The sequence below is a fragment of the Oncorhynchus clarkii genome, unplaced genomic scaffold (genome assembly GCF_045791955.1).
Source record: "Oncorhynchus clarkii lewisi isolate Uvic-CL-2024 unplaced genomic scaffold, UVic_Ocla_1.0 unplaced_contig_8750_pilon_pilon, whole genome shotgun sequence".
Classification (NCBI taxonomy): domain Eukaryota; kingdom Metazoa; phylum Chordata; class Actinopteri; order Salmoniformes; family Salmonidae; genus Oncorhynchus; species Oncorhynchus clarkii.
The window spans coordinates 30,001-42,538 of record NW_027260945.1 but is presented as its reverse complement, the minus strand read 5'-3'; the positions used below and the strand labels follow the sequence as shown (position 1 = coordinate 42,538).

At 48.0% G+C, this 12,538-nt stretch overlaps 2 protein-coding genes across 2 annotated transcripts in view; one reads left to right on the top strand and one right to left on the bottom strand.

The window, feature by feature from the left end:
• LOC139402477 (actin remodeling regulator NHS-like) overlaps positions 1-2,702 on the bottom strand; it is a 54,367-nt gene extending 51,665 nt beyond the window's left edge. The window contains exon 1 of the mRNA XM_071146438.1: positions 2,633-2,702. Within this exon, the coding sequence (XP_071002539.1) occupies positions 2,633-2,675 (43 nt within the window). The 5' untranslated portion in view covers positions 2,676-2,702. The remainder of the gene's footprint in view (positions 1-2,632) is intronic.
• Positions 2,703-6,433: 3,731 nt separating this feature from the next.
• Positions 6,434-8,103, top strand: LOC139402476 (uncharacterized). Its single transcript, XM_071146436.1, has 2 exons — positions 6,434-7,148; positions 7,367-8,103. Exons 1-2 carry the CDS (start codon positions 6,434-6,436, stop codon positions 8,101-8,103), a joined length of 1,452 nt encoding a protein of 483 aa, XP_071002537.1.
• The last annotated feature ends 4,435 nt before the right edge of the window (positions 8,104-12,538 follow it).

Below are 12,538 nucleotides of genomic sequence, written 5' to 3'. Positions count from 1 at the left end.
GGTGTCAGGAAAATAACCTCACACTCAACGTCAACAAAACTAAGGAGATGATTGTGGACTTCAGGAAACAGCAGAGGGAACACCCCCCTATCCACATCGATGGAACAGTAGTGGAGAGGGTAGCAAGTTTTAAGTTCCTCGGCATACACATCACAGACAAACTGAATTGGTCCACTCACACAGACAGCATCGTGAAGAAGGCGCAGCAGCGCCTCTTCAACCTCAGGAGGCTGAAGAAATTTGGCTTGTCACCAAAAGCACTCACAAACTTCTACAGATGCACAATCGAGAGCATCCTGGCGGGCTGTATCACCGCCTGGTATGGCAACTTCACCGCCCTCAACCGTAAGGCTCTCCAGAGGGTAGTGAGGTCTGCACAACGCATCACCGGGGGCAAACTACCTGCCCTCCAGGACACCTACACCACCCGATGTCACAGGAAGGCCATAAAGATCATCAAGGACATCAACCACCCGAGCCACTGCCTGTTCACCCCGCTATCATCCAGAAGGCGAGGTCAGTACAGGTGCATCAAAGCTGGGACCGAGAGACTGAAAAACAGCTTCTATCTCAAGGCCATCAGACTGTTAAACAGCCACCACTAACACTGAGTGGCTGCTGCCAACACACTGACACTGACTCAACTCCAGCCACTTTAATAATGGGAATTGATGGGAAATTATGTAAATATATCACTAGCCACTTTAAACAATGCTACCTTATATAATGTTACTTACCCTACATTATTAATCTCATATGCATACGTATATACTGTACTCTATATCATCGACTGTATCCTTATGTAATACATGTATCACTAGCCACTTTAAACTATGCCACTTTGTTTACATACTCATCTCATTTGTACATACTGTACTCGATACCATCTACTGTATCTTGCCTATGCTGCTCTGTACCATCACTCATTCATATATCCTTATGTACATATTCTTTATCCCCTTACACTGTGTACAAGACAGTAGTTTTGGAATTGTTAGTTAGATTACTTGTTATTACTGCATTGTCGGAACTAGAAGCACAAGCATTTCGCTACACTCGCATTAACATCTGCTAACCATGTGTATGTGACAAATAAAATTTGATTTGATTTGATTTGATTTGATCTGATAGATACACAGCCCAGACTGTACCATACCTCTAGATCTGAGAGAGACACAGCCCAGACAGTACCATACCTCTAGATCTGATAGATACACAGTACCATACCTCTAGATCTGATAGATACACAGTACCATACCTCTAGATCTGATAGATACACAGTACCATACCTCTAGATCTGATAGATACACAGTACCATAACTCTAGATCTGATAGATACACAGTACCATACCTCTAGATCTGATAGATACACAGTACCATACCTCTAGATCTCAGAGATACACAGTACCATACCTCTAGATCTGATAAATACACAGTACCATACCTCTAGATCTGATAGATACACAGCCCAGACTGTACCATACCTCTAGATCTGAGAGAGACACAGCCCAGACAGTACCATACCTCTAGATCTGATAGATACACAGTACCATACCTCTAGATCTGATAGATACACAGTACCATACCTCTAGATCTGATAGATACACAGTACCATACCTCTAGATCTGATAAATACACAGTACCATACCTCTAGATCTGATAGATACACAGTACCATACCTCTAGATCTAATAGATACACAGTGCCATACCTCTAGATCTGAGAGATACACAGCCCAGACAGTACCATACCTCTAGATCTGATAGATACACAGTACCATAACTCTAGATCTGAGAGATACACAGTACCATACCTCTAGATGTAATAGACACACAGTACCATACCTCTAGATCTGAGAGATACACAGTACCATACCTCTAGATCTAATAGATACACAGTACCATACCTCTAGATCTAATAGATACACAGTACCATACCTCTAGATCTGATAGATACACAGTACCATACCTCTAGATCTAATAGATACACAGTACCATACCTCTAGATCTAATAGATACACAGTACCATACCTCTAGATCTGATAGACACACAGTACCATACCTCTAGATCTGATAGATACACAGTACCATACCTCTAGATCTAATAGATACACAGTACCATACCTCTAGATCTGATAGATACACAGTACCATACCTCTAGATCGAATAGATACACAGTACCATACCTCTAGATCTAATAGATACACAGTACCATACCTCTAGATCTAATAGATACACAGTACCATACCTCTAGATCTGATAGATACACAGTACCATACCTCTAGATCTAATAGATACACAGTACCATACCTCTAGATCTGAGAGATACACAGTACCATACCTCTAGATCTGAGAGATACACAGTACCATACCTCTAGATCTGAGAGATAGCCCAGACAGTACCATACCTCTAGTTCTGAGAGATAGACAGTACCATATCTCTAGATCTGATAGATACACAATACCATACCTCTAGATCTGATAGATACACAGTACCATACCTCTAAATCTGAGAGATACACAGTACCATTCCTCTAGATCTGAGAGACACACAGTACCATTCCTCTAGATCTAATAGATACACAGTACCATACCTCTAGATCTGATAAATACACAGCCCAGACAGTACCATACCTCTAGATCTGAGTGATACACAGCTCAGGCAGGCCAAGGCCATGACGAGTTGCAGTCAGGTACTCCTCACGTTCCTTCCTTCCTTCCTTCTTATCGTCAGGTTGTAGGCCTCTCTCTCTCAGCATCCACCTGATACACTCTCTATGGTACTCTACGTCTGGTTCACTCACTCAGTCACTCGGGGCTACGGCCATTCTATACACTAGGTAGGCGCCCTACTATGCTCTTCTCCTTGTAGTCCCTGTTCTATAGTTGCTGCTAGTGTGCACTCTGACCACCTCTGCATCGTCTGCAGCTACACTGACGGAGGGCACCCCCCAACACTGTTCTCCAACCTTCCCCCTACCCCCTACCGTCCTGCTCTCTCTCTTTCTCTCTCTCTCTCTCTCTCTCTCTCTCTCTCTCTCTCTCTGTCTCTCTCGCTCTGTCTCTCTCTCTGTCTCTCTCTTTCTCTGTCTCTCTCTCTCTGTCTCTCTCTCTCTCTGTCTCTCTGTCTCTCTCTCTGTCTCTCTCGCTCTGTCTCTCTCTCTGTCTCTCTCTCTCTCTCCCTCTCTCCCCGCATTCACCATCTACCATCCTGAGCCTAGTACAGATGCTTTGGTCCTGGTCGGTCCTGTAATCTCTTTATGGTCCAGTAATATGAAGGGGATGGGGAGGGACTTACTCAGTTCTCAGAGAGCTGCAGGATCACTGCTAATCCATGCTGTTGAAAAGGCATGGCGTCGATTGGTCGGTTAAACCTTCCTGGTGATGCCTTACTACGCGTCAGGATATAGGAATGTGTTTGTGACATCATGTGAGTCAGATAATCTATTCAAGATCGGCTTACAATCAATAATCTTTCAATCAATGACAAAAGTTTATGAGTCAACATACACACACTACTACATTGAATCTCTCTTAACACACACACACAGCATCCAACAAGGAAGGCCCATGAGGACAGTTACTGACAACAGATTGCACAATACCTCCACATGGCACCTCCCGTCAGATAGAGAGGGAGGAGGATAGAGGGAATAGAGAGGGAGAGAGAGAGAGTGAGGAGAGAGGGAGGAGAGAGAGAGAGAGAGGGAGGGGGATAGAGGGAATAGAGAGGGAGAGAGTGAGGAGAGAGCGAGGAGAGAGGGAGGAGGATAGAGGGAATAGAGAGGGAGAGAGAGAGAGTGAGGAGAGAGGGAGGAGGATAGAGGGAATAGAGATGGAGAGAGAGAGAGGGAGGGAGGGAGGGAGGGAGGGAGGGAGGGAGGGAGGGAGGGAGGGAGGGAGGGAGGGAGGGGGAGAGGGAGGGAGGGAGGGAGGGAGGGAGGGAGGGAGGGAGGGAGGGAGGGAGGGAGGGAGATAGGAAGGGAGGGAGGGAGGGAGGGGAGGTTGCCCCTATACCCTATACAGTGCACTACTTTTGACAGCTGTGTGTGTAGTTCAGTAGTGCTCTGGTCAAAAATACTGCACTACATCCATTTGCGATGAAGTCTGGCTCTCTTTTAAAGACCTGATTAGTAGAAGCCTGTGTATGTGTATGTGTGTGTGTGTGTGTGTGTGTGTGTGTGTGTGTGTGTGTGTGTGTGTGTGCTGTATGCTGTATGCTGTATGCTGTAGCCTCTAGCCTGCTGCATGGCAGGGTGGAATAATACTCCCTCACTCTTAATCCTTTATAATCTGGAGGTCTCTCTCTCAACTGGTGACCTTGGCTGCTGCAGCCACCGATGTGGTACTGTAGTCTAGTAGGTGAGCTGTTAGCACAGCTAGCGGAGGCTGGGTGAACTACATACACACAGATTGTATATTTATATTGCTGTTAGCACAGATAGCGGAGGCTGGGTGAACTACATACACACAGATTGTATATTTATATTGCTGTTAGCACACCTAGCGGAGGCTGGGTGAACTGCATACACACAGATTGTATATTTATATTGCTGTTAGCACGGATAGCGGAGGCTTGGTGAACTACATACACACAGATTGTATATTTATATTGCTGTTAGCACGGCTGGCGGAGGCTGGGTGAACTGCATACACACAGATAGTATACTGTACTTACAGAGCTGTTAGCACGGCTAGAGGTGGCTAGCTGAACTGAACCCAGCATGAATACAGAGTTGTTAGCACGGCTAGAGGTGGCTAGCTGAACTGAACACAGCATGAATACAGAGCTGTTAGCACGGCTAGAGGTGGCTAGCTGAACTGAACACAGCATGAATACAGAGCTGTTAGCACGGCTAGAGGTGGCTAGCTGAACTGAACACAGCATGAATACAGAGCTGTTAGCACGGCTAGAGGTGGCTAGCTGAACTGAACACAGCATGAATACAGAGCTGTTAGCACGGCTAGAGGTGGCTAGCTGAACCGAACACAGCATGAATACAGAGCTGTTAACACGGCTAGAGGTGGCTAGCTGAACTGAAAACAGCATGAATACAGAGCTGTTAGCACGGCTAGAGGTGGCTAGCTGAACTGAACACAGCATGAATACAGAGCTGTTAGCACGGCTAGAGGTGGCTAGCTGAACTGAAAACAGCATGAATACAGAGCTGTTAGCACGGCTAGAGGTGGCTAGCTGAACTGAAAACAGCATGAATACAGAGCTGTTAGCACGGCTAGAGGTGGCTAGCTGAACTGAACACAGCATGAATACAGAGCTGTTAGCACGGCTAGATGTGGCTAGCTGAACTGAAAACAGCATGAATACAGAGCTGTTAGCACGGCTAGAGGTGGCTAGCTGAACTGAACACAGCATGAATACAGAGCTGTTAGCACGGCTAGAGGTGGCTAGCTGAACTGAACACAGCATGAATACAGAGCTGTTAGCACGACTAGAGGTGGCTAGCTGAACTGAAAACAGCATGAATACAGAGCTGTTAGCACGGCTAGAGGTGGCTAGCTGAACTGAAAACAGCATGAATACAGAGCTGTTAGCACGGCTAGAGGTGGCTATCTGAACTGAACACAGCATGAATACAGAGCTGTTAGCACGGCTAGAGGTGGCTATCTGAACTGAACACAGCATGAATACAGAGCTGTTAGCACGGCTAGAGGTGGCTAGCTGAACTGAAAACAGCATGAATACAGAGCTGTTAGCACGGCTAGAGGTGGCTAGCTGAACTGAAAACAGCATGAATACAGAGCTGTTAGCACGGCTAGAGGTGGCTAGCTGAACTGAAAACAGCATGAATACAGAGCTGTTAGCACGGCTAGAGGTGGCTAGCTGAACTGAAAACAGCATGAATACAGAGCTGTTAGCACGGCTAGAGGTGGCTAGCTGAACTGAAAACAGCATGAATACAGAGCTGTTAGCACGGCTAGAGGTGGCTAGCTGAACTGAACACACACAAGAGTCAATAGCTGGTGAGCCTGAGGCCAAGGCTCCATACTGACAGCTTGACACTCTACAGGGCACCCATTAACAACGTAGGGCCCAGCCTGGGAACAGAGCCCAGATCTCAGCCCTTTTTTTATATAGTCTGTTTTATTGCCATTTTCTCTTTCTCCTTGGCCAAACTGTGAAACAATCCTTTTTAATAACACCCTCCCCCTCCACCTCTCTTAACCAGGTGTGACCTGTAGAGTACTAAAGTTGTATCAAACCCCCTTTCTACCCCTCCCTCTGGTCTGGTTACAATAAATCAACCCAGAGAGAGGGTAATTATCTTTCTCTCTCCCTTCCCCCCCCTTCCATCCATCCATCCGTCCGTCCACCCTCCCTCCCTCCCTCCCTCCCTCCCTCTCTCTCTGGTCTAGTTACAATGAATAAATCAACCAGAAACAGGGTAATTATCCTCCTCTCTCCTTTCCTCCTTGATGCACACCTGTACTATTGTTCCCCTCTCTTTCCTTCCTCTCCTGGAAGCCCCTCCCCCAACACCTCTCCTGGAAGCTCCTCCCCAACACTTCTCCTGGAAGCCCCTCCCCCAACACCTCTCCTGGAAGCTCCTCCCCAACACCTCTCCTGGAAGCTCCTCCCCAACACTTCTCCTGGAAGCCCCTCCCCAACACTTCTCCTGGAAGCTCTTCCCCAACACTTCTCCTGGAAGCCCCTCCCCCAACACTTCTCCTGGAAGCCCCTTCCAACACTTCTCCTGGAAGCCCCTCCCCCAACACCTCTCCTGGAAGCCCATCCCCAACACTTCTCCTGGAAGCCCCTCCCCAACACTTCTCCTGGAAGCCCCTCATCCAACCACTCTCCTGGAAGCCCCTCACCCAACCACTCTCCTGGAAGCCCCTCCCCCAACACCTCTCCTGGAAGCCCCTCCCCAACACTTCTCCTGGAAGCCCCTCCCCAACACTTCTCCTGGAAGCCCCTCACCCAACCACTCTCCTGGAAGCCCCTCCCCCAACACCTCTCCTGGAAGCCCCTCCCCAACACTTCTCCTGGAAGCCCCTCATCCAACCACTCTCCTGGAAGCCCCTCATCCAACCACTCTCCTGGAAGCCCCTCATCCAACCACTCTCCTGGAAGCCCCTCTCTCCTGGAAGCCCCTCACCCAACCCCTCTCCTGGAAGCCCCTCCGGCAGGGTAGCCTAGTGGTTAGAGCGTTGGACTAGTAACCGGAAGGTTGCGAGTTCAAACCCCCGAGCTGACAAGATACAAATCTGTCGTTCTGCCCCTGAACAGGCAGTTAACCCACTGTTCCTAGGCCGTCATTGAAAGTAAGAATTTGTTCTTAACTGACTTGCCTAGTAAAAGAAAGGTAAAATTTAAAAAAAGCCCCTCCCCAACACTCCTCCTGGAAGCCCCTCCCGAACACTTCTCCTGGAAGCCCCTCCCGAACACTTCTCCTGGAAGCCCATCCCCAACCCCTCTCCTGGAAGCCCCTCCCGAACACTTCTCCTGGAAGCCCATCCCCAACCCCTCTCCTGGAAGCCCCTCATCCAACCCCTCTCCTGGAAGCCCCCCTCTCCTGGAAGCCCCTCTCTCCTGGATGCCCCCCACCCAACCACTCTCCTGGAAGCCCCCCTCTCCTGGAAGCCCCTCACCCAACCTCTCTCCTGGAAGCCACTCATCCAACCCCTCTCCTGGAAGCCCCTCACCCAACCACTCTCCTGGAAGCCCCTCACCCAACCACTCTCCTGGAAGCCCCCCTCTCCTGGAAGCCCCTCACCCAACCTCTCTCCTGGAAGCCCCTCACCCAACCACTCTCCTGGAAGCCCCTCACCCAACCACTCTCCTGGAAGCCCCCTCTCCTGGAAGCCCCTCACCCAACCCCTCTCCTGTAAGCCCCTCACCCAACCCCTCTCCTGGAAGCCCCTCACCCAACCCCTCTCCTGGAAGCCCCCCTCTCCTGGAAGCCCCTCACCCAACCCCTCTCCTGGAAGCCCCCCTCTCCTGGAAGTCCCTCTCTCCTGGAAGCCCCTCACCCAACCACTCTCCTAGAAGCCCCTCACCCAACCCCTCTCCTGGAAGCCCCCCTCTCCTGGAAGCCCCTCATCCAACCCCTCTCCTGGAAGCCCCTCACCCAACCACTCTCTGATAACCAAACTCCCATATTTTATGACAGGAGGCTGAGGAAAGGGGTTGTGTCCAAACGGCACCCTATTCCCTATATAGTACACTACTTTAGACCAGGGACCTATTCCCTATATAGTGCACTACTTTAGACCAGGGCCCTATTCCCTTTATAGTACACTATATTAGACCAGGGCCCTATTCCCTATATAGTACACTATATTAGACCAGGGCCCTATTCCCTATAAAGTGCATTACTTTAGACCAGAGACATAATGGATCATGGGATACAACCAGGGGCTTGCCCTGTGCCTTGTGGCCTGCCTGAAATGGGTCTAGAGTGTTGAACCCCCTGAAACGGATGCACAGTATAGTGGAGTATACCATCTCTGTTCCTCAGACAGCAGTAGATATATGAAGTACAGTATAGTGGAGTATACCATCTCTGTTCCTCAGACAGCAGTAGATATATGAAGTACAGTATAGTGAAGTATACCATCTCTGTTCCTCAGACAGCAGTAGATATATGAAGTACAGTATAGTGGAGTATACCATCTCTGTTCCTCAGACAGCAGTAGATATATGAAGTACAGTATAGTGAAGTATACCATCTCTGTTCCTCAGACAGCAGTAGATATATGAAGTACAGTATAGTGAAGTATACCTTCTCGGTTTCCTTTGCAGTACATGAGTCATACAAAGTTTCATAACAGTTTCATAACGCTGTCCTGGAAAATAACAACACAACGTAAGGGAGGTCACCTAACAACAATGGATTAATGTCAAGCTCAGCCTGATGATAGATGTCTGGCTGCGTTGTCTATATACCCTGGTTTGGCATGTTGTCTGTCTGTCTGCTCTGGTCTGGTCAGGTTAGGCTTTCCAGGACACTGTATACAATTTCTAATCTATTTCCAACAAACTACTCTCTTGTATAAATCCTATTCACCACCCCACCCATGTCTGGCTCACCAAGAGAGCCCACCCACACACACACACCAACACGGAACGCTTGCTAATGTTACTAAATTAAATAATTGCTCCGTCAGTGACACATTGATTGCCTCCAATCCCACCCTGGCTAGACCCGGACCTCTAGAGCATGTCTGTGTGTGTGTGTGTGTGTGTGTGTGTGTGTCTGTCTGTCTGTCTGTCTGTCTGTCTGTCTGTCTGTCTGTGTGAAGCAGGAAGTGAGGGAAACCCTGTCCATCACCTGTTGTTTTTATTAGGTCCAGAGAAGCAGATGGACCCATCACCTGACACTGTGTTTGGGTGTGTTCGGTGTGTGTGTGTGTGTGCTCCAAGCCACACAGATTGTATCAGGGACAGACACAAACACACACACGTATTACCACACAAAACACATGCGCATGCCCACGGGAGGGGCTTGTCTTGTCTGCCAACCTAAGACTAGTCTTCTCTGGCAGACTGGGCCGAGACGGCACCCTATTCCTTATATAGTGCACTACATCTGACCAGGGTCCTATTCCCTATACAGTTCACTACTTTGGATCAGGGCCCTATTCCCTATATAGTTCACTATTTTAGACAAGGGCCCATAGGGAATGGGGTATCATGTGGGACATAGACACAGGCAGACAGGCCACGCCCTCTGACAGGCCACGCCCTCAGACAGGCCACGCCCTGGAGCTCAGGACAGTCTGTTATTCAGTGAAAACATGAGTTTTATCATCTCCTGCAGCACTGCTGTTCACCCAATAAAGTTCTCAGAAAGATTTGAAACACTGCCCCCTGGTGTTGGATAACCACAATTACAGGAGTGTAATATTTCAACGCCTAGAGCAAAGCTAACATTTAGACCTGAACATGAGAGTTTTATCAGTAGCTATGGTACGGCAGCAACAAAACACACACACACACACTAGTACGAGCTGTTGTACACACACACTAGCATGAGCTGTTGTACACACACACTAAAAGAGGAGAGTGAGAGGCGGTATCAACACTAGCTTGTTTTATCTTGAGGTTGGTCCAGAGAACTTCACAGTCTACCTGTGAAGTACAGCTGACTTAGCTTTTTATTTAACTAGGCAAGTCAGTTAAGAACAAATTCTTATTTTCAATGACGGCCAATGAAGGCAGTGTGTGAACTGCCTTGTTCAGGGGCAGAACATCAGCTCGGGGATTTCAGTTACTAGTTACTAGTCCAACGCTCTAACCACTAGGCCACCCTGCCGCCCCATATCAACCTTTCCATCCACAAACTATGGTGTGTGTACACTGACCTCTGCCACACTCTGTTTCAGGTAGCTACAGTGAGCTTGAGATCTCTGTCTCTGTATCTCTCTCTCTCTCAGCACTGCGACCATGATAAAGGACCAGTCTGGTATTTTAAGGCGTACTATGTTATAAACAGAACTGATAAAAGGACGTGAAATGAACTACTCTGGATGGATGGCCAGCTAACAGGCCGTTAGCTATTTCTAGACGATGGCTGTACTGGGAGATCATAAGCATGATGGGTCCAACCTGGCTCAACTATAACCAGACCTGGGTCAAATACATGTGAAATACTTTAAAAAAACTTGATTTAGATCGAGTTTCCACTTTTTGGGGGACATTGTCAGAATTCCATTGGTTGAATTGTACTGATCAAACTAAATTCAGCAACAGCTCAAGAGAATGCATTATGTGTTGAACCCAGGTTACGACCAGGCTACTATGTATTGAACCCAGTTTACGACCAGGCTAGTATGTGTTGAATCCAGGTTATGACCAGGCTACTATGTATTGAACCCAGGTTACAACCAGGCTACGATGTATTGAAGCCAGGTTATGACCAGGCTACGATGTATTGAACCCAGGTTACGACCAGGCCAGTATGTGTTGAACCCAGGTTATGACCAGGCTACTATGTATGTGTTGAACCCAGGTTACGACCAGGCTACGATGTATTGAACCCAGGTTATGACCAGGCTACGATGTATTGAACCCAGGTTACGACCAGGCAACGATGTATTGAAGCCAGGTTATGACCAGGCTACTATGTATTGAACCCAGTTTACGACCAGGCTAGTATGTGTTGAACCCAGGTTATGACCAGGCTACGATGTATTGAACCCAGGTTACGACCAGGCTAGTATGTGTTGAACCCAGGTTATGACCAGGCTACTATGTATGTGTTGAAGCCAGGTTACGACCAGGCTACTATGTGTTGAACCCAGCTTACAATGTATTGAAGCCAGGTTACGACCAGGCTACGATGTATTGAACCCAGGTTACGACCAGGCTACTATTATGTGTTGAAGCCAGGTTACGATGTATTGAAGCCAGGTTACGACCAGGCAACGATGTATTGAACCCAGGTTATGACCAGGCTACTATTATGTGTTGAAGCCAGGTTACGACCAGGCTACTATGTGTTGAACCCAGGTTACGACCAGGCTACGATGTATTGAACCCAGGTTACGACCAGGCTACGATGTATTGAACCCAGTTTACGACCAGGCTACTACTATGTGTTGAACCCAGCTTACGACCAGGCTACGATGTATTGAACCCAGTTTACGACCAGGCTACGATGTATTGAACGCAGTTTACGACCAGGCTACGATGTATTGAACCCAGTTTACGACCAGGCTACTACTATGTGTTGAAGCCAGGTTATGACCAGGCAACGATGTATTGAACCCAGCTTACGATGTATTGAAGCCAGGTTACGACCAGGCTACGATGTATTGAAGCCAGGTTACGACCAGGCTACGATGTATTGAAGCCAGGTTACGACCAGGCTACGATGTATTGAACCCAGGTTACGACCAGGCTACTATGTGTTGAAGCCAGCTTACAATGTATTGAAGCCAGGTTACGACCAGGCAACGATGTATTGAACCCAGGTTACGACCAGGCTACTATGTATTGAACCCAGGTTACGACCAGGCTACGATGCATTGAAGCCAGCTTACAATGTATTGAAGCCATTGAAGCCAGGTTACGACCAGGCTACTATGTATTGTGACCAGGCTACGATGCATTGAAGCCAGGTTACAGGTTACAACAACAGGCTACGATGTATTGAACCCAGGTTACGACCAGGCTATGATGTATTGAACCCAGGTTACGACCAGGCTACTACTATGTGTTGAAGCCAGGTTACGACCAGGCTACTATGTATTGAAGCCAGGTTACGACCAGGCTACTATGTATTGAACCCAGGTTATGACCAGGCTACTATGTATTGAAGCCAGGTTACGACCAGGCTACTACTATGTATTGAACCCAGTTTATGACCAGGCTACTACTATGTATTGAAGCCAGGTTACGACCAGGCTACTATGTGTTGAACCCAGGTTACGACCAGGCTACTATGTATTGAACCCAGGTTATGACCAGGCTACTATGTATTGAAGCCAGGTTACGACCAGGCTACGATGTATTGAACCCAGGTTACGACCAGGCTACTACTATGTGTTGAAGCCAGGTTACGACCAGGCTACTAT

Excerpts from the sequence above, each read along its gene's own strand:
- LOC139402476 (XM_071146436.1), top strand. The coding sequence starts at position 6,434 with ATGCACACCTGTACTATTGTTCCCCTCTCTTTCCTTCCTCTCCTGGAA. Across the intron at positions 7,149-7,366 it reads CTGGAAGCCCCTCCGGCAGG|CCCCTCCCGAACACTTCTCC; the intron begins GTAGCCTAGTGG and ends TCCTCCTGGAAG.